The sequence below is a fragment of the Nycticebus coucang genome, chromosome 7 (assembly GCF_027406575.1).
Source record: "Nycticebus coucang isolate mNycCou1 chromosome 7, mNycCou1.pri, whole genome shotgun sequence".
Classification (NCBI taxonomy): Eukaryota; Metazoa; Chordata; class Mammalia; order Primates; family Lorisidae; genus Nycticebus; species Nycticebus coucang.
In genome coordinates, this window is record NC_069786.1 from 105,624,644 (window position 1) to 105,646,954 (window position 22,311).

Genomic DNA, 22,311 nt, shown 5'->3' on the forward strand with positions numbered 1-22,311 from the left:
TGCTTGGCTTCATACTAGCATCTTGCGGAAGTGCCACAGAGTACAGTGGTTAAGGCCGCAGTTGCTGGAGACGCCAGCCTAACTTCAAATTCCAATGCTGCCCTTTCTGGCTGTATGACCATGGGTAAATTGCTTAACCCGAGTCTCAGTTTCCCCATCTTTAAAGTGGGGAAATAGCACCTACCTCATTGTACTATTGTGAAGAAGAAATAAGTAGCTCTTGGAACAACACCTGACACTGTGGAAGTGTTTAATAGATGTTTCCTATTTCAGTCTTTACATGTCAAAAGAGGAAATTTTGCCTCCTTGGTAAAGCTGACCCATATACCTCTACTCTGTAACAAATTCCTCCCTACTGCTCCAGAATCCCTTCCTCTAAAACATCTTAAAATTCTCTCTCTACTACTCCTTTTCCTCTATTTGCTAATATCCTAAAATTTGTTGTATCTATTAAAAAATTATTCACTTGAGCCTACCTCTCCTATGGCTCACTCTATCTCCTTGCTTCAGATTCCAAATTCTTACAATGCCTCTGCCTTCTCTTCCACACCACCTGGCTTCTGCCTACTGCTCTGACCTCATCTCACATCCCCGCACACCCCTTCTCTCACTCCAGTCCTGGTCCTCTCTTACCCTCCTGGAGCAAGCCAAGCACATTCCAGCTTCAAATTCCTCTGAATTTGTTCTCCTCTCTGCCTGGAACTTCTTTCCCCAGCTCCATTGCCCTACTTTTCTCTCTCTCTGTTTTTCACCTCTTTTCATCTCTCTTACCCTCAAATACCAGTGGCTGCCTCCATAAATATTTATTGAGTATATTAACAATAGACGATGTTAGAGTCTGTGGAGATACCAAATGGATCAGACACAGATCCTGCCAACAGAAGTTGATAGCACAGTATAGGCGAAAAGATGGTCCAAAAGTATTTGCAATGTGGAGCAAAACATAATATAATGTTCCTCTGTCCTGATTTTTAAGCACCAATACATGGAATTTCGTATGTTTATACTTGGTATAGTATGGAGTTTTCTACAATAAGGTTTACCGCATATAACTTCAAGGGATTTTCAATTTGGTGTGCAACACAGATGACAAGGAATTATCTATCATGTACAACAGAATAAATTATTCTACAAGAACATAAAGTGAAAGAAAGAAAGGATTTAGGGGGAGTTTTGAGACAGGGTCTTGCTCTGTTGCCCTTGGTAGAGTAGGTGGCATCACAGCTCACAGAACCTCAAACTCTTGGGCTCAAGTGATTCTTTTGCCTCAGCCTCCTGAGTAGCTGGGACTACAGGCATGCTCCACCATGCCCTGCTAGTTTTTCTATTTTTAATAGAGATGGGATCTTACTCTTTCTCAGGCTGGCCTTGCACTTCTGAGCTCAAGCAATCCCCCTCCTTGACCTTCCAGAGGGCTAGGATTACAGGCATGAGGCACAGCGCCCAGCCAAAAAAAAAAAAAAGGGGGGGGGGTATTTTAATTGAGAAAAACCTGGAAAGGTCTCAGGGAAGATGTACACTTGAATTGGCCCTTGAAAGGTAATGGAGGATTTGGGAAAAGTGAAAAGGGCAGAGAAGTATTCTGGGATGAACAGACAGCATGAGCAAAGGCCCAGGAGCTTGAAAGCACATGACACATTCAATAGTGGCAAAAAGGCTGGGTTGGAGGAAGCCACAGATGGTAAGGTTGGGAAGGTATCTGGATACTTTAAAAGGTTTACACTTGATTTCCTAAGGAATGGGGAACCATAGTTTCTTTTTGAAAAGATTTATATTTTAAGAAGATAACTCTAGCAAGTTGAAAAATTAGTAACTATAGGTACTAATAATTTTTCCTTAGCAAAAAAAACAAACAAACAAAACAAAAAATATATACATTAAAAGAACAAGCAGAAAAACTCCAGACACTTCATTTTAAAGGTTCCCATTGAAAAGAAGTGTGAGGAATCAGAATTTGGGCTATCAGCGAGGCATGTGGGATTTCCAAATGGCTGCCGCAGGCCAACATTCAATAATGTAGCCGATGGAAACTATACAACCATATAAAATCAATTTTCTGTGACCTATTTTAGTAACCTCTTTGTACTGACTAATCTTGCTGAAGGGTGAATCATAAATTCAGCACGAGACCATGTCCTGGTGACCTCACTTGTTCTTAGCCTGCAGGAATATTCCCACCTCTTCTGGTTCCAAGGCTTTTGAGAAACATCATAATTGAAAAAGCAGTCATTTTAGTACAAGTCTCAAATTTAGCTTTTTTTTTTTTTTTTGAAGTGAAAGATGGGGAAAAAGGGAATCGAAACAGAGTAACATAAAACCTGGGATAAAGAAACTATACTGCCATGGTTTTTCTAGCCCTAAAGAAAATCTCTGCTTGAGACCTTCTCCTGAAGAACTTAGAACAAGAAAATGCAGGCATAGGGATGGTACCAGGTCACCAGAGAGTGAAACCGATGGAAACAAAAGCCCAGTTGACCACTGCCCTTGCCAAGCAGATGAAAATGTGAACGCAGTCAGGGAGGCAAAAGCAAGTTAGATTCTGGCAGTTTCTTGAGTTTCACAGCTCTGTAGCTAATGCAAAGGATTTCTTTAAAATTTTTCATTTTAAAAATTGCAACAGCAGTTCATCCAGAAGTAGAGTTACAAGGCATACAGAAATCTTTCTGTGTTAAATAATTTCAATCATAACCTCTGTTTCCATCACAAACATTTATTATGAATCTGACTATAGTAATTAGCTCCCACACAACCCTGCATCAGGGTCAGTTCAAATGTGTCTAGAATGATATAATTTGAGAGTTGGGAAGGAAAACAGAGATAATTTAACCTGCCTCAGTAGGTTTGCAAATGATAGGCAACAAACAAAGCGGTTTAATCAAACTTAGATGGCAGTGTGTCAGGAGTAGAATTGGCATAACTTTTTGAGTCCTAGTTGAGTATTCTTCCCATATGTGCCTACACTTGCAGGTGTGTGTGTGGGGGTAAGATCTCTTTTTCTAATCTATAACATATCTAATGTCCACATGTTCATGTGACGTTTTTATGTTCTTGCCTTACAATATTTATATTTAGGTTGCAATTCTCTATATTAGGACACTGTCCTCTTTATCTCATGGGGAATTTCCGGTGCTAATTATATTATTAGCCAATGAACAAGGACAGGATGACAGAGATACAGAGGGGAAAAGGGTATAGCATGGGCACTAGTCAAGAGTCTGTCAGTAAAGAACTGAGATTAGTTCTAGGACTAGACATTGGCCATTCTGGTGGTGGGATAAGGACTCTCTCAGCTTCCCAGGTCACGGCAGATGCTGGGATGGCAGGAAGGAGAGGCGCTGACTTTGAGGAAGCTTTGGTGTTTATCACTTACTTCAAGGTTCTTTAGAAATAACTGCCTCTGCTGCCACCAGCCTCTGCTGCCACCTAGTCTTAGATCTATGCCTTCCCATCACTTTATGATCAAACACTCTACTAGTACTATCCATTCTTCAAATAATGCAGATAGTATTAATCCGGTTGGATTAATACCCCATAGACCTAGAAAGACCCCCTGGCAGCTCCCTTCATCCACTAGCACACACTAGCATGGCCAGTATTCCTTCTTAAGAAGTCAGCCTAGGTCTGCCTCTGCCTGAGGTGGCACAACCTCTAGAATGCATTCACAGGCTTCTAAGTGAGACAGCCAACAGGAGAGGGCAAAGCCCTCCTTCCACACCTACAGACTCATGAGGGTCAGTTCCCTTCAGCTCTTTGCATGGCTAGCGTTCATGAGTGAGAAAAGCAAAGTTACAGCCTTCCTTTTGCAGATTTGTTGATCCCTTAAAGGCCTCTCACTGGCTCTGTGTCTATGTATCTCAGTGAATACATTAGATGCAGGGAACAATCCTTGCTTAGCAGGATTGCTTTGATGTGCCTCAGTTTTTCCTAACCAGTGGTGCCCTGAGGAATTAATTTTAGTTCAATAAACATTACCCAGGTCTGTTTCTTTCATGCTGATCCCCACCAACTACCCACTCTGGGACTGACTGCCAATAAGGCTCTCTAAGCAGAAGGCTGTCCAGATGCAGAACCACTGGCTTCCACAGTAACCAGCCCTAGCTTAGTGGTTAAGAACACGGACTCTAAGGAAGACCACCCAGGTTCAAATTGAGACTCTACTCCTTCCTAGCAGTGGAGATTTGAGCAGAACACTTAAGTTTCTGTGTCTCTGTTACATCATCCTTAAAATAGTGTCAATAAAAATACTCCTGGAATTGGAGCAAGATGGCAGTCAAGTAACACCTTCCCTACAACTGGGCACGGTGAGTCAGGGAGATAAGACTCCAGGCATTTCTGGCTGGTGGGATCTGCCTATAATCATACCTTTGAGGATACAGGGAGTCAGCAAGGGATTTATGGACCCCAAGAGGAGAACAAAAACAGTGGAAAACTGGCAAGTGGTTGCGTGTGTTCAATCAACCTAATCCCGCTGGCAGCTACGCGTAAGTACAAGCAGCAGTGAGACTACAAACCAGAAAGGCCTTACCTGTGAACTGTTTTGGTGTTTTTGGACTTGGCACTCAGTTGAACTGCCTTGGGGAGAGCTTGAGCAGGAGTGTGGAGAACTTTGGGCATTGTCTAGGGCCCCAGACTGAGCCGCTGAGCTGGATGGAGCTAATAGTGTTCAGCTGAGGGCCACAGGGAGCCATTGTGAGAGAACTGCCCCCAGCAAGCTCCGTCCTCAGGGTCGCAGAGCAAGGATCAGGTGGAGTTAGTAACCTAGTGACTGAGCAGCCTAAAGGTGGGGACTGAGCTGCCTTACAGCCTTAACCCTCAGGGGCAGAGTGAGACCAGTTTTGGTACACTGGAGCCTCGGGCTGTTGCCCGGGGTAGAGTGCCGTGGCATCACAGCTCCTAGCAACCTCAAACTCCTGGGCTTGGCACCACCCGGACCTCCATAAGAGCTGCGCCATGACCCCAGACACACACACACGGCACTGGGCCTCCGCATGCCCTGACCAGGAACTGCAGGAGCCGGACAATCCTGCATCCTCCCATCCTCCACACTGGCCTGCTCATCTGGCCAGGGACTCTGGTAGCCGTGTGCCCTCCAGAGCCCTCCCTGCCTCTGTGTAGAGACCTTCTCCTGGCCAGAGACTGCTGGAGCCTTGGGCTCTCTGTGCCAAAGTTACTGGGCACCAGGCACTCCCAGAACCGTGCGCACCACCTCCCGCCCTATTGCAGAACTCCCTGGCTGGGGCAGCCCCAGAGGAACTACACAGGGCCACTCCCTACAAAGATCCAGCAATAATAGAGTGATCCTGCTGGGGTCTAATCTTGGAGAAACAGCTCTCCAACTCTGAGGACGGCCAGAGGCAACAGTGAAAAACAATCATGAGGTGAAATCAACAGAAAAAACATGGCAATATGAATGGTCAGAGTAGATCAACTTCCCCAAGGATCAATGGGGCAGACACAGCACAAGATCCCATGCACAAACAAATACCTGAGATGTCAGAAATCGAATTCAGAATCTGGATAGCAAATAAGATTGAATTAGAATTCCAAGCAGTAACCCAAAAGATATCTCAAGAATTCAACAAATTCAAAGACCAAATGACCAAAGATTTTGACACATTGAGACAAGAAGTTGCAGCCCTCAAAGACCTGAGAAACACAGTAGAATCCCTCAGTAATAGAATGGAGCAAGCGGAAGAAAGGATTTCTGACATTGAAGACAAAGCTTTTGAACGCTCCCAAACTCTCAAAGAGAAAGAGAAATGGAGGGCAAAAACAGATCATTCTCTCAGAGAGCTCTGGGATAATTAGAAGAAAACTAATATTCGTCTGATAGGGATACCCGAAAATGACGAAGTGGCTTCACAAGTCACAGAGTCTCTTCTCCATGAGATTATGAAGGAGAACTTTCCAGACATGCCAAGAGATTCTGAAATTCAGATAGCAGACAGTTTCAGAACCCCAGCAGGACTCAACCAAAATAAGACATCTCCCAGACACATCATAATCAATTTCACTAAAGTTATACGAAGAAGAAAATTCGGAAAGCAGCCAGACGAAATTAAACCATCACCTACAAGGGCAAGAATATTAGAATAACTGAGGATCTCTCTGCTGAAAACTTTCAAGCTAGAAAAGGATGGTCATCAACTTTTAATCTCCTAAAACAAAATAACTTTCAACCCAAAACCTGTACCCAGCTAAACTGACTTCATTTATGACAGAGAAATTAAATACTTCATTGACATTCACATGTTGAAGAAATTTTCCATAACTAAACCAGTTCTCCACGATATTCTCAGACCTATCCTCCATAAAGACCAGCATAATCCTCTGGGTGGGTTCACTTTTGTAAAGTAAAATAAGTTCAAAAGAAAATTTTGATCAAACTCCAACTTCCACTGTCGCAAAAGGATTCAAAATGTCCACTGGACTCTCGAAACACTTATCAATATTCTCAATTAATGTGAATGGTTTAAATTGTCCTCTAAATAGGCACAGGTTGGCTGACTGGATATAAAAACTCAAGCCAGACATCGGTTGCATACAAGAATTGCATCTTACATTAAAAGACAAATATAGACTCAAGGTGAAGGGATGGTCATCTATGCTCCAGGCAAATGGAAAGCAGAAAAAAGCAGGCATTGCAATCCTATTCGCAGATGCAATAGGCTTTAAACCAACCGAAATAAGGAAGGATTAGGATGGACACTTCATATTTGTTAAAGGTAATACTCAATATGATGAGACTTCAATTACTAATATTTATGCACCTAACCAGAACGCACCTCAATTTATAAGAGAAACTCTAACAGACATGAGCTACTTGATTTCCTCCAGGTCCATAGTAGTTGGAGATTTTAACACCCCTTTAGCAGTGTTAAATGGATCCTCCAAAAAGAAGCTAAGCAAAGAAATTTTAGACTTCAACTTAACGATTCAACACCTGGACTTAACAGACATCTACAGAACATTTCATCCCAACAAAACTGAACACACATTCTTCTCATCAGCCCACAGAACATACTCCGAAATCGACCACATCCTAGGCCACAAATCTAACCTCAGCAAATTTAAAAAAATAGAAATTATTCCTTGCATCTTCTCAGACCATTATGGAATAAGAGTTGAACTCAATAACAATAGGAACCTGCATACCCATACAAAAACATGGAAGCTAAACAACCTTAGGCTGAAGGATAGATGGGTTATAGACGAGATTAAGGAGGAAATCACCAAATTTTTGGAACAAAACAACAATCAAGACATGAATTACCAGAACCTCTCGGATACTGCAAAGGCAGTTCTAAGAGGGAAATTTATAGCACTGCAATCCTTCCTCAAGAAAACGGAAAGAGAGGAAGTTAATAATTTAATGGGACATCTCAAGCAACTTGAGAAGGAAGAGCATTCCAACCCCAAACCCAGCAGAAGAAAAGAAATAACCAAAATAAGAGCAGAATTAAATGTAATTGAAAACAAAAGAACTATACAACAGATCAATAAATCCAAAAGTTGGTTTTTTGAAAAGATCAATAAAATAGATAAAACTTTGGCCAACCTAACCAGGAAAAAAAGAGTAAAATCTCTAATTTCATCAATCAGAAATGGTAACGATGAAACAGACCCCTCAGAAATTCAAAAAATCCTTAACGAATACTACAAGAAACTCTACTCTCAGAAATATGAAAATCTGAAAGAAATAGACCAATACCTGAAAGTACGCCACCTACCAAGACATAGCCAGAATGAAGTGGAAATGTTTTTTCTTTTTCTTTTTTTTTTGAAGTGGAAATATTGAACAGGCCTATATCAAGTTCTGAAATTCCATCAATTATACAAAATCTCTCGAAAAAGAAAAGCCTAGGACTAGATGGCTTTATGTCAGAATTCTACGAAACCTTTAAAGAAGAACTAGTACCTATATTACTAAACTCTTCCAAAATATAGAAAAAGAAGGAATATTACCCAACACATTCTACAAAGCAAACATCGCCTTGATCCTCAAACCAGGGAAAAACCCAACAAGAAAAGAAAATTATAGACCAATATCACTAATGAATACTGATGCTAAAATACTCAATAAGATCCTAACAAATAGAATCCAACAACACATCAGAAAAAATTATACACCACAACCAAGTGGGATTTATCCCAGGGTCTCAAGGCTGGTTCAATATATGTAAATCTATAAATGTAATTCAGCACATAAACAAACTAAAAAATAAGGACCATATGATTCTTTCAATCGATTAAGAAAAAGCTTTTGATAATATCCAGCATCATTCATGATCACAACACTAAAGATAATTGGTATAGAAGGGACATTTCTTAAACTAATGAGGCTGTCTACAGTAAACCCACAACCAATATTGTATTGAATTGAGTTAAATTGAAATTTTCCACTTAGATCAGGAACCAGGCAAGGTTGCCCATTGTCTCCATTGCTCTTTAACATTGTAATGGAAGTTTTAGCCATTGCAATTAGGGAAGAAAAGGCGATCAATGGTATCCACATAGGGTCAGAAGAGATCAAACTTTCACTCTTTGCAGATGATATGATCGTATATCTGGAAAACACTAGGGATTCTACTACAAAACTTTTAGAAGTGATCAAGGAATATAGCAATGTCTCAGGCTACAAAATCAACACCCATAAATCTGTAGCCTTTATATATACCAACAATAACCAAGCCGAAAAGATAGTCAAGGACTCTATTCCTTTCACAGTAGTGCCAATGAAGATGAAATATTTGGGAGTATACCTAACAAAGGATGTGAAAGATCTCTACAAAGAGAACTATGAAACTCTAAGAAAAGAAATAGCTGAAGATGTTAACAGATGGAAAAACATACCATGCTCATGGCTGGGAAGAATCAACATTGTTAAAATGTCTATACCACCCAAAGCAATATATAATTTTAATGCAATTCCTATTAAAGCTCCATTGTCATACTTTAAAGATCTTGAAAAAATAATACTTCGTTTTATATGGAATCAGAAAAAAACCTCAAATAGCCAAAACATTACTCAGCAATAAAAACACAGCAGGAGGAATCACGCTACCTGACCTGAGACTGTACTATAAATCAGTAGTGATCAAAACAGCATGGTACCGGCACAAAAACGGAGAAGTAGATGTCTGGAACAGAGTAGAAAACCAAGAGATGAATCCAGCTACTTACCGTTATTTGATCTTTGACAAGCCAATTAAAAACATTCAGTGGGGAAAAGATTCCCTATTTAACAAATGGTGCTGGGTGAAGTGGCTGGCAACCTGTAGAAGATTAAAACTAGACCCGCACCTTTCACCATTAACTAAGATAGACTCCCACTGGATAAAAGATTTAAACTTAAAACATGAAACTATAAAAATACTTAAAGAAAGTGCAGGGAAAACTCTTGAAGGAATCGACCTGGGTGAATATTTTATGAGGAGGACTCCCCAGGCAATTAAAGCTGTATCAAAAATACACTACTAGGACCTGATCAAACTAAAAAGCTTCTGCACAACCAAAAACATAGTAAGTAAAGCAAGCAGACAGCCCTTAGAATGGGAAAAAAATATTTGCAGGTTATACCTCCGATAAAGGTCTAATAACCAGAATCTACAGAGAACTCAAACATATTAGCAAGAAAAGAACACGTGATCCCATCTCAGGGTGGGCAAGGGACTTGAAGAGAAACTTCTTTAAAGAAGACTGACGCATGATCTACAAACACATGAAAAAAAGCTCATCATCCTTAATTATGAGAGAAATGCAAATCAAAACTACTTTGAGATACCACCTAACCCCAGTAAGAGTAGCCCACATAACAAAATCCCAAAACCAGAGATGTTGGCGTGGATGCGGAAGAAAGGGCACACTTCTACACTGCTGGTGGGAATGCACACTAATACGTTCCTTCTGGAAGGATGTTTGGAGAATACTTAGAGACCGAAAAATAGACCTGCCATTCGATCCTATAATTCCTTTACTAGGTTTATACCCAGAAGACCAAAAGTCACAATATAACAAAGACATCTGTACCACAATGTTTATTGCAGCCCAATTCATAATTGTTAAGTCATGGAAGAAGCCCAAGGGCCCATCGACCCATGAATAGACTAGCAAATTGTGGGGTACATGTATACCATGGAATATTATGCAGCCTTGAAGAAAGATGGAGACTTTACCTCTTTCATGTTTACATGGATGCAGTTGGAACATATTCTTCTTAGAAAAGTATCTCAGGAATGGAAGAAAAGTATCCAATGTACTCAGCCCTACTATGAAGCTAAATTATAGCTTTCTCATGAAGGTTATAACCCAACTATAGCATAAGAATATGGGGAAAGGGCCAAGGAAAGGGAAGGGAGGGGGGAGGTTAGGGTGGAGGGAGGGTAATGGCTGGGGCCACACCTATGGTGCATCTTAAATGTACAGGTGAAACTTACTAAAGGCAGAATATAAATGTCTACATACAATAACTAAGAAAATGCCATGAAGGCTATGTTGAACAGTTTGATGAGAATATTTCAGATTGTATCTGAAACCAGCACATTGTACCCCTCGATTGCACTAATGTACACAGCTATGATTTAACAATAAAAAAAATAAAAAAAACATCTCATGGAGACGGAAAGTTGAATAGTAGTTACCAGTGGCTAGGAAGAGTAGCGGGACGTGGGGATTAAGTAGGAATGGATAATGGGTGCAAAAATACAGTTACAATGAACAATAGCACAATAATAGCACAACAAAGTGACTATAGTCAATACTAAGGTAGGGTACACTTTAAAATATCTAAAAGAGTAGAATTAGAATATTCCTAACACAAACAAATAATAAATGCTTGAGGTGATGGATACCCCAATTACCCTGATTAGATTAATACGCATTGTGTGCCTGTATCAAAACATCACATCTACCCTATAATCACTTACAATTATTATATGCTCATAATAATTAAAAATTAAAAATAAAAAAAAACAATAAGTAAGCAACAATCCTTTCCCTCAGTAACCACAAACTCCTGGTGTGGAAGATGGTAAACAGCTGATCACAAATTCATATGAGAGAGGAAACAAATGGTCTATTTCTCCTTAACAAACAAGTTAACAACTATGAGAAAGTTATTAACTGCAGGAAGGCCAATTAAGTTTAAGAAATACAAGCATCCAATGTACTCAGTAGTAATCTGAAAATAGCAGACCAACCACTACAGACCCACACCCGACAAAAACACAAATTCAAGAAGAGGGGAGAAGGCTTTTTAGTTCCCATCTAGCAGGTGCAATGCAGGGTATAAGGCACCCTTCTTGTGTGAAGGACTCAACCACAACTCAAACTTTGGACTTTACCTTACAAATGCAAATAATATAACCTCATCACACGTACCCTCCTATTAACCTATAATTAAAAAATTTAATAAAACTTCTATTTTATGAAAAAGACTATGCCAAAAAAAAAACTAGGATTAGTATTTTGGTCAATATCAGCCAAGATCTGATACCTTGATTCTCATTGATGAGTTCCAAATTCAACTAGTAATACAACAGCATCATTAAATGTTTAAAATTTGGTAAGTGGTTACTATGTATCAACCAAGATTCTGAGAAGCACTTTAGATGTTTTAACTCATTTAATACTCACAATAAATTGAGGTCAATACTACTATTACCTCACACTTTGTGGCCAAAAAAATAAATGGAAACCGAGTAACTAAGAAGTCCGCCCTATTCTGCATATACGGTGAACACTAGAGCAAGGATTGAAATGTTAGCAGTGAAGGTCTAGAGTCAGTGTTTCTAACCAATGTGCTACCTGTTTCATCAGAGGCCTTCTTCAGACAGTTCTGCGTCTTAGCAAAATAGCTGCTATGCCCTCACTATCCATTGCCCTCATTATAACAGGACCCAATTTGCTTTGTACCCAAAGCAGCATTTATTCTCAGTAAGGCTCAAGAGTGCAGTTATTCATTGCCGACTGAGGCAGAAGATGCAGAGAGCCTACCTGATGAAACACACCCTTGGACTTGTGATGAGAGGAAGAAGAGAGGATGTTGGGGGTAGGAGGAAGGAGCAGACATGTAGAAGAAGAACCATTCCTGACAAGTCTTTAAAGCTACTCAAGATGAGCTCAGAAGAGGAGCCAGGAAAATTAACAGCAACTGAAGAAAATATAAGACCAATAAGTAATAAAGCCCATAAGTAAGAGAACAGCAGAGCTAGACACAACACCAAGCTGATCTCATCAAAGAAACTCATAGCCTCTCATTAACCCTTGTTAAATTTTTTTTTTTGAGACAGTCTCACCATGTAGCCCTCAGTAAAGTACCTTGGCATCACAGCTCACAGCAACCTCAAACTCTTGGGCTTAAGCAATTCTCTTGTCTCAGCCTCCAAAGAAGCTGGGACTACAGGCGCGCACCACACCTGGCTATTTTTTGGTTGTAGTTGTAATTGTTTGGCAGGCCCAGGCTGGGTTTGAACCCATCACCCTAGCCATTGAGCTACAGGCGCTGAGCCCCTTGTTAACTATTAGAACAGCAGGCGTGGGAGATAGGAAGATCATAGGTCATTCTGGGACACTTTAAATTTGAAGTCCCTGTGGAACCTTCCAACAGAGATGTTCACCAGTCAGTCAGACATGTGAGTCTGCAACGTAAGGAAGAGGTCTGGCCTCTCCCCAAATCTCCTGGCTCCTCTTCTCCAGCTCCAGCCAAGATGCTGCATTGCCTCCCTCTGTTTGGGGCACATTCTTCAGAAAAAACCACAAGGCTTTCTTCAGTTTGGATTACCAACTGCAAAGGTTTTACAGTAAACTACAGTTAAAGATCTTGGTTGATATTGACCAGTATGCACCTGCTGTTGGCACACCCCTCCTCAAATGCTTGTGAGAATTACAGTCATCAGAGTGGTGATCAGCCATGCATCCAGAACTCATTCTCCAGCCTGAGAATGGGTGCCTGCGGTTTGCCCTGGCCCTTTACCTTGTGAGTAATAAAAAAAAAAACACAATTTATCTTGCCAGAAAGAAAAGTATCAGAACTTAGTATGCCATTTACCCTTGGCATGCCACTTACTCTAAACCCTGCTAGGATGTGTATCAAAAGGTAGCCGGGATAAATGATACCAATACCTGAAAATGCCATTTGTTATAGTTTACTTTTCAAAATACCACTCAGTTCTTATATTTCAACATAATTTACTATAAAACTTTCTTAAGCATTGAGAATTAAAAAATAATATTCATCTGTCAGACACTCAAAGGAGAAGTCCAGGGCTTTAGAAAACCTGAGGAAGTTCTAGTCCTTGGCATTTATAATCAAAACAAGACAGGAAAAAGAAATTTGGAAACATGACATCCTCTTTCCTTGGGGTCTACCAGGAATTTAGAATGGCTAGGTGGTTTAGTGATAAAAATCTAATGAGCTCTGGGCAGTGCCTGTGGCCCAAAGGAGTAAGGCGCCCGGCCCCATATGCTGGAGGTGGCAGGTTCAAAGCCAGCCCTGGCCAGAAACTGCAAAAAAAATTAAAAAATAAAAATAAATCTATTGAGTTCTGAGATACCAAAAAACTACTGAGGTTTTTGCTAATCAGACAGTGTACTTGTTTATTCATGAGCTAAGGCAAAGCTATCATTCTGCCAGGCACTGGAGTCACAGCAATTTGTCCTTAACATCTAATCAGTTATCGAATTTTGCTTCATAATGTTTTATTCTTTTTATTCTCATGGTCATTTTTGGCTAAATGTTACAGAAGACTAGTGACAGTCTAGGAGAGAAAATAAGCAATTATAAATTTGGAATCTGAGTAGTGGAAAAAAGTGGATTTTAAAAGGATGAATTTGAACCGAGTGTGAAAATACTGAGACCCCTCATAGGCAGGAACTCTCCATTTTCTCAATAGACATACTTTAGCTATATCCTTCTCTCAGGTTACAGTTACAAACTAAATCCTGTATTTAAAATGTTAAATGTGTCAATGGAATGCCAAGTAATGATACACACTGAAGTAATACTAAAATAAAAGGACAAAAAATGGTTCCCCAGTTAAACGAGTAGAAGCCATCTAAATTAAGAGTTGAGCAGGGTGACTGAAGAATCATCAGTAACATAAATTTATAGCCTGGCTCAGCACCTGTAGAACAGTGGTTATGGCGCCAGCCAGTGGTTACATACACTGAGGGTGGTGGGGTCAAACCTGGCCCAGGCCAGCTAAACAACAATGACAACTGCAACAAAAAAATAGCCGGGCACTGTGGCCAGTGCCTGTAGTCCCAGCTACTTGGGACGCTGAGGCAAGAGAATTGCTTAAGCCCAAGAGTTGGAGGTTGCTGTGAACTATGACATTATGGCATTCTACCATGGGCGACACAGTGAGACTCTGTTTCAAAGAAAAAAAGAAAAAAATATATAGCCTGTATACATGAGGTTATCTTGAAGGAAAATGCTGAGGAAAATAGAGAGCTAATCTGTTATGTCTTATAGAAGAGCAAGTTTTGTACTTATGTGCACACATATGTGTATAACATATGAGGATAAAAATTCAAGGCCCTCCACCATGAGGGCCTAACCGCCCTCTCCGATCTTGTCCTCCCATCACTTGCCATGGGACTCTTTGCTCTACTCACAAGACCTTGCCTGCTCTCCTCTGTACTCCCACCTCATCACCCTTCTTCACGCCATAATAATGGTGTAACCGTAATGGTAATCAAGAGTCCTCTCCCGTGACTCTCCTCCTGGATCTTAGTGTCCTTCCAGGGACAAGTTCCACGTCCCCTGACAAGCCCAGCCCACAGTGTCTTCTCCCTCTGTCCTCTCACAGACCCTGTAGTATCTCTCATTCTTGGGTATCTTCTTGAGTCTTTCTTAGCGTCATCCCCTGGATGAGAATGTGTTTAGGGCAGGCACTGTGTCTTCATACACTTTTAAACACCACAAGGCTAAGCCTGACATGTGACCCTGTAAACATCTGCTGATGTGAATAAGAAGTATCATACAACATTCAAAGGAAAATTCTACATTAAGTAAGAGAATATTCTGGTCAGGCACAGTGGCTCATGCCTGTGATCCCAGCACTTTAGGAGGCTGAGGTGGGAGGAGTTCAGGACCAGCCTGGGCAACATAGCAAGATCCCATCTCTACAACAAAATTAAAACATTAGCCTGTTGTGGTGGCATGTGCCTGTGTTCCAAGCTACTTGGAAGGCTTAGGTCTGAGGCAGGAAGATCCCATGAGCCTGGAGTTTGAGGTTACAGTGAATTATGACTATACCAGTGCACTCCAGCCTAGCCTTTTAAGGACCTGCCTCTTAAAGAGAAAAAAAAGTATGAGAAAATTCTGATTCTAACAAGAATGAACCATAGTTATCTTTTCACTAAATACCTCTTAAGAAGATAGCAAGATTGTTAACTTGAGGTAAGGTAAATGTGAAAGTGAATGGAAGAGGGAGCTTAAGTACCCAGAGCCAGACACAGGGATTGCAGAGTAAGATTCTCATGAGGCAGATGTAAGAGGCATAAAGGAAAAATCAACAAGTGTTTGACAGAAGTTAGATATAAAAACATGCCATTGTATCCAAATCAGGGCACCAAAAATTAAAAAAAAGAAAAGAAATAAACTTCAAAATTTTCCAAACATACCAGTATTTCCTTGAGCATCTTCCACCTTATTTGGTGAGGGCAACAGAAAAGACGGTCTGGGGAAGTGAGGGCCTTGAAGAGACGGTTGCTGCTGCTGCGGCCGCAAAGGCATGGTGTTGAGGACTACCCTCCAGTCCGCTTGGGTAACATCCGATCTTGATCGAGCATGCCCTGGCTTGAAAGTAGAGGTCTCGTCCAATAAGTCATTTACAGATCTAGGTCTGTCCCTCCGACGCTGACAGATATTGAAAAAATTAAAGGTCGATGCTTCTTTTTGTTCCATCCAGGAAAGATTATCTGGGGTTGTCCCTCTCTGGACCATAAACTGTTCTTTGGCAGGGAAGACATTTTGAGCTTTGGTTTCTAAGAGCCTGCTCTGACAGTGATCCCAAATCATGCCCCCCTTGCCCAGGGAGGGAACGTTTCTCATAGCACCACTGTCTGTTAGGTTGCTGAATACCTCATGGCCCACCAGTTCAGGGACCTCCTGGATCCCATAAACCTCTGCATGCTGCGCAGCCTTTTCTAGCTTACTGTCCAAAGTACTGAAGAAATCCTCAGTAACTTCTAAGGCTGGGCTGATATCATCCACTTCCAAAGCTTCCATGTCACAGGCTCCAAGAGGTCTATGTCTCTTAAACTAGTTTAGGAAAGGACTTCATGAACATTTGCCCAACAAAGAGAGGTGTTTCCGCAACAGAGCTATGCAGACCACTGGAATAAACCTTCATTCAGCTGCCTGGAGCAGGCCGAGCACGCAAGGGTGGTTGATGTTTTCTGGGTCATTAAAACATTTGCTAGCTGCTAATGGACAGTAATGGAGGTATGAGGAGACAGTGTTCCTTTGAGATTATTCTTCAGTGAGATCTCTGTGAAGCCATGCCACACCAATCCTAGATTTCCTGGAAGAAAATAAACAGAATAACATTGGCACATTCTTTGTATCCTAGAGTACACAGATTTTCCCACATTACCTTCTCATCTTTACATCTCTTCTGCAGCAGTCGTGCGCAAGGTAACAACACCTACACAGAAGATCCGCTGTCAAGAATACACGTGACCACCCACTTTGTATGAGAACTTATCCAGAGCAGGGTGGAGCACTTGGTAAAAGGAATTAAGGTCAATAGCTTTTACTCACAGAGAGAATCCTTTGAGAACAGTTGGGGAAAAAATTGCCCTGGAAAATCTCTGATATGTTGACCTAAAATAGTAAGCAAAAGAGACAAGGGATTCTGCCACTGTACTGTAACCAGTCTGAAAGCCATGATGCGGGGTTCTTTTATAGACTGGAAAGCACTGATGATTTGTTGGGCATAAGGTACAAGGGGGTTCTGCCTTTTATTGAACCCAAATGCTACTGTGCTTGTGTTCCTAAGTTTATATTATATAATGACTAATGGTGACTTTGGACTTCAGAATTCTTCCAGAGTTCTTGGAGGAAGGTTTTGGGCTTCAAACTCCTTGAGACTTCCAGGATTGACCTCCCAGTACAGGTCCAGCCTTTGGAGTGTCTAAGAGCTTAAGGTAAAGTCACAGGCTTAAGTTTCTCCTCCTCTCACTCCACACTTCAAGACCCAAACCTTATAGCTCTGCCTGGGCAGAAAAAATCCTGCATGAGTATAACCCACATTCTCTAAGGTCAGGCCAAATTCCAATGGGCCTTGACAGCAATACTATCTAATACAATGGACACGAGCCAGATACAGCTATTTAAACTTACTCAAGTCAAATTTCCTCAGTCACATTTCAAGTACCTGAAAGTCACATATACATTTGTATCTTTACCAAAAAACAAATAAACAATTAGGCAAGGACTTTATTTTCTTTCTTAACTGCTTACAAGTAAAACTAGATAATTAGCAATACCATTATATGTTACTGCAAAGGTAGACAGATGTGCTTTAAAAAAAAAAAAAAACTTCACAATATTTATGGTTAATTAAATTCATTTTTAGCACTTAGGACATTAAACAATCACATTTAAATTAACAGAACATAGCCAGGTGTGGTGGCTCAGGCCTGTAATCTCAGCATGTGAGGAGGCAAGGAGGGAAGACTGTTTGAGGGCAGGTGTTCAAGATTAGCCTGGACAACACAGGGACACCCATCTCTATAAAAAATAAAAAAAAAATTAGCCACATGTGAGCCACACGTCTGTAGTACTGGCTACTTGAGAGGCTGAGGCAAGAGGATTGCTTGAGCCCAGAAAGTTGGAGGTTGTAGTGAGCTATGATCATACCACTGCACTCCAGCCTGGGCAACCGAAGAAGACCCATCTCAAAAACAAAAAACAGCCCCAATCTACATTGCTCAATGTATGTAAACTAAACTAGTATATACATTCCTGTATTTTAGATATATCAAGGTGATTTGCAGTTAACAAAAACTCTGTAGAATCTCCTATAAAATGACTACAAGCTCCTGCCACAATGCCCCGCTAATTTTTCTATTTTTAGTAGAGATGGCGTCTCACTCTGCTCAGGGAGGTCTTGAACTCCTGAGCTCAAGCAATCCACCGGCCTCAGCCTGCAAGAGTGCTTGGATTACAGGTGTGGACCACCATGCCCGGCCTAAATTGACTCATTTAACCTATTGTGTTTCTCTCCCTCTACCTAAATATGAATAAGTTCTATGAGTCCAGGAATTTGTGCTCGTGTGTTCACTAATGTATCCCAAGTACATGGCACAGTACCCGGCACACATGCACATACACACAAGTACACGTACACACACGCACACACGCACACACACATACACACACACACAAAGGCACTACACAGACACAAGTGGAACAAACATACTGTTACCCCTCTGCATGACATTCACGGCCCCTTGTGACCTATCCACCTCTACAATCTAGACCTTTACCAGCATTCACTTTGTGGTTTACCTCTCCCTGCTTCTGTCCAAGGTACAGAGCATTCCCTAAGTGCTCAGCCTCTCACAGAACCCTGGGTTTCCCACCTTGCACTGAGAGGTGACCAGTCTCTCCAGAGCCTGCTCTAAACTCTACTCGACAGCAGGCACAATGCCTTCCCTTCTTACCCTCCTATAGAATCTCTATGTCTTCATCATTTTAGGTTCTATTTTCCAACCTTATTCTTTCAGGAATTTCGTCTTTTCCCTGGGCTCTATAGCCCTCAATTCACTACAGTATAAGGATCTAATGTCAAGTTTGGTTTTTATAACTGAGCACCTCTTACTAGCTTGCCTCTATTGGTTTTGAAATTAACTAATTAAATATTAATAGTAATATATTCAGACAGGACAAAATATGAAGGGTACCTTCCTCTGACAAAGTGAACTGAGTAAAATCAGCATGTGGGTGCAACGTGGTTTACCTTGGCACAAAACTGGAAATCAGGAGCTAATTAGAACTGTGTTCTAAAGCTGGTTTAACCACACACTTGGTGGGTGGCCTTTGGCAAACCATTTAACCTTTGGGTGCCTTACTCAGCTACCTGTACCAATAAAAGTTGCTAATATCAAATTGCTTTGCATGTGGATCATTCACTGGGTAGCTATTCCAACATGTCTTTAAAAACGTAAACTGCTATATAATTATGGAGCACGCTACTGGACCTCACCAATTCGTCCAATTCAACAACCACGTGCTCCTCATCTCGCCCTGGAGAGATCCATCAGTCCAACAGTCAGAAACCAGCTATTGATAATACACTACTTTTCATCCAAACTCAGTGACCTATAGACATCTTATCTTATACAGAATGTACTATAAAAAGAGGTATTTTTCCTACTTAAAAGATGGAGAAAACTGAGGTCCATTTGCCAGTGTGGTAATATTATTAAAGAGCTCAAAGCAAAGAATCTCATGCATGCAACAAATACATAAGGATGGAGAATCAGTGTATTGTTGTAACAGGATGGAGAATCAGTGTATTGTTATTTCCTAACAAGGAAATCGGCTGATCACATGCTTATTAGACAAGGCTAATTAGCAGGATGACTATGGCAGTCCTCTCACTCAGAGCTAGAAGCAGATGTGAATAATAACTCTAGCCTGGCCCATACAGAGATGCCGTGTTCTCCTGAGCTGGATGGTAAAAGTGCTGACTTCCTCCCTCTTGACTAAATGACTTGTAATCAGAATTTAATGAGTGCTGAAGGTGTGTGGGGTCATGTAGTTTTAGAACCAACTGGACTGAGAAGAAAAATGCAATGCCAAAAACACCTAGGATAACTCGCTTCATTCAATTCATTTTCAAAAATGAGAACCAAGGCCCAATGCAGTGGCTCATGCCTGTAATCTTACCACGCTGGGAGGCCAAGGTGGGTGGATTGCTTGAGCTCGGGAGTTCAAAACCAGACTGAGCAAGAGGGAGACTTCATCTCTAAAAAAAGTAGCCAGGAGTTATGGCGGGTGCCTGTAGTCCCTGTAGTCCCCGCTACTTGGGAGGCTGAGGCAAGAGGATTGTGTGAGCCCAAGTGTTTGAGGTTGCTGTGAGCTATGATGCCACAGCACTCTACCGAGGGCAACAAAGTGAAACTCTGTTTCCAAAAAAAAAAAAAAAAAAGAGAGAACCAAAAATGATTACAAGGATGGTCAGCACTCATGACTCTCACGTGGACTTAACTTCACTTTGGTTAAGGTTTTAACCAAGAATTTTCTAAGAGTTACATAATGTGAAAGACCCACAACAAGTGGATCTGGCCCTAGTAAAATGACCTTTCTAGACCATAACGGCTACAAGAGGTTATTATGATTTTTTACAGTGCTTTGTCATAAAGACAATGTAAGTATGTCAATGGAGGGGAGGCATGCCATAGAAAAGGGTGCCAGTGAGGACCTCATAAAAAGCTCAAATGGAATAGACAAGAAACACAGATGGAATCTCACTTCACAGGCTTGGAAGGAACATCAAATGGATACATTGTATCCATATTTCAATAAAAGAGAAAATTATTGCATTGCAAAAATAAGGAACAGTCTTTTTTGTTTTTTAGATAAAGTCTCACTTTGTTGCCCTCAGTAGAGTACCATGGCATCATAGCTCACAAAAACCTCAAGCTCTTGGGCTCAGGCGATTCTCTTACCTCCCCTTCCAGGGGAGCTGGAACTACAGGTCCCGCCACAATGCTTGGCTATTTTTAGAGATGGGGGTCTTGCTCTTGCTCAGGCTGGTCTCGAACTTGTGAGCTCAGGCAATCCACCTGCCTTGGCTTCCCAGAGTTCTGGGATTACAGGTGTGAGCCACCATGCCCATCCAGGAGCATGTCCTTTAACAAATTATTTGCGCCAGGTGTAATTCCAGCAACTCAGAGGGGTGAGGTGGGAGGATCATATGAAGCCAGGAGATGAAGAGTAGCCTGGGCAACACAGTGAGACCCTTCATCTCTAAAAATATATAAATAAATAAATACATTAGCAAGTCATGGGAGCATGCATCTGTAGTCCTAACTACTTTAGAGGCTGAGGCAAAAAGATTGCTTGAGCCCAGGAGTTTGAGGCTGCAGTGAGCTATGACTGTCACACCACTGCACTCCAGCTTGTGTGACAGAGTAAGACCTCATCTCTTAAAATAATGTAAGAATAATAATTTATATAGTGTTTTTTCCAGTTCTAAAAATAATAAATACTCATAGAAATGCTGGAAACTAATGACAGATATGGAAAATAAAACAAAAATCAGTTATGATCTGGTAACTCAGAGTAAATCAATAGTTAGATTTTTATCTAATATTAATTGGAATCAAGATTCTATGTACAATTTGAGTACACTGTCTGTTTAAATATATGCTTCAAAAGCAAATACCAATAAATGCTAACCAAAAAAAGAAAAAAAAAAAAAAAGAAGAAGAGTCCCAGGGAGTGTTGCTTCCACTTACACCTCACGAAATGGCCCAGGCCCCACTCAATTAAACTTCCTTTCCACAGCTATCCAGGGACCTTCTCATTCCACAACCACTAGGGTAAGTCCTTACCCTCCTTGTGCTGTTAACCAGACCCTCCTTAAAATTCCCTCCCAGAGTTTAATGGGTACTACATTCTCTGCCTCTCATTTCTACTCCCTGAGTCTCCACCATTCTTCTTTCTTTACTTGCCTCCTCGTCAGATGTGGGCATTGTCTGAGCTCTCGTCTCTGGCTACAGCTATGTGTTCTCCTTAGGTCAGTTTATGCACACTTGCAACTTCAATAATTCTATGCTCATGCCACTTAAATTTCTACCTTCAGCCTCAATCTCAGATCTAACCTCTGGTCCTATCTTCCCATCTATTTGTAAGACATTTCTAGCTGGTTTACCTCATGGCAAAATTAAGCTCAATTTGTGTAAAATTATATTACATTATTTATACAAAAAATACATGCTGGACACTGTTCCAGGTACCAGCAAATAAAACCCTTCACTGAAGCTTCCGCTGACAACAAGATTCAACTCTTTAACCTGAAATTCTAGACCTTTCACAATCTTGGCCTAACTTGCCAATCCAACTTTGCACTTCTCTACATATACACTCTTGTCCTCTAAACCGAAATGCTATTGCTCAAATGTTATGCCTTTCCAACTCCAGTTCTCTCTGAGATACCCCTTTCCCACCTCTACCTACTGACTTTCTATTTACTCTTCAAGGCCCAGCTTAAATGCCGCCTCTTCCACAAGTTTTTTGGGGGGATCTTGATCTTAAAATGGTCTATTCTTTCTTTAAACTGCCACAGAATG

At 41.0% G+C, this 22,311-nt stretch overlaps 1 protein-coding gene across 7 annotated transcripts in view; it reads right to left on the reverse strand.

Annotated features, from left to right (window-relative positions):
* The window catches only part of PLEKHM3 (pleckstrin homology domain containing M3), a 180,108-nt gene that overhangs the window by 144,598 nt on the left and 13,199 nt on the right, over positions 1-22,311 (reverse strand). For all 7 annotated transcript variants that reach the window (XM_053597635.1, XM_053597637.1, XM_053597638.1 and 4 more), the window contains one exon: positions 15,628-16,529. In XM_053597635.1, coding sequence (XP_053453610.1) covers positions 15,628-16,234 — 607 coding nt within the window. In that variant the 5' untranslated portion in view covers positions 16,235-16,529. The remainder of the gene's footprint in view (positions 1-15,627; positions 16,530-22,311) is intronic.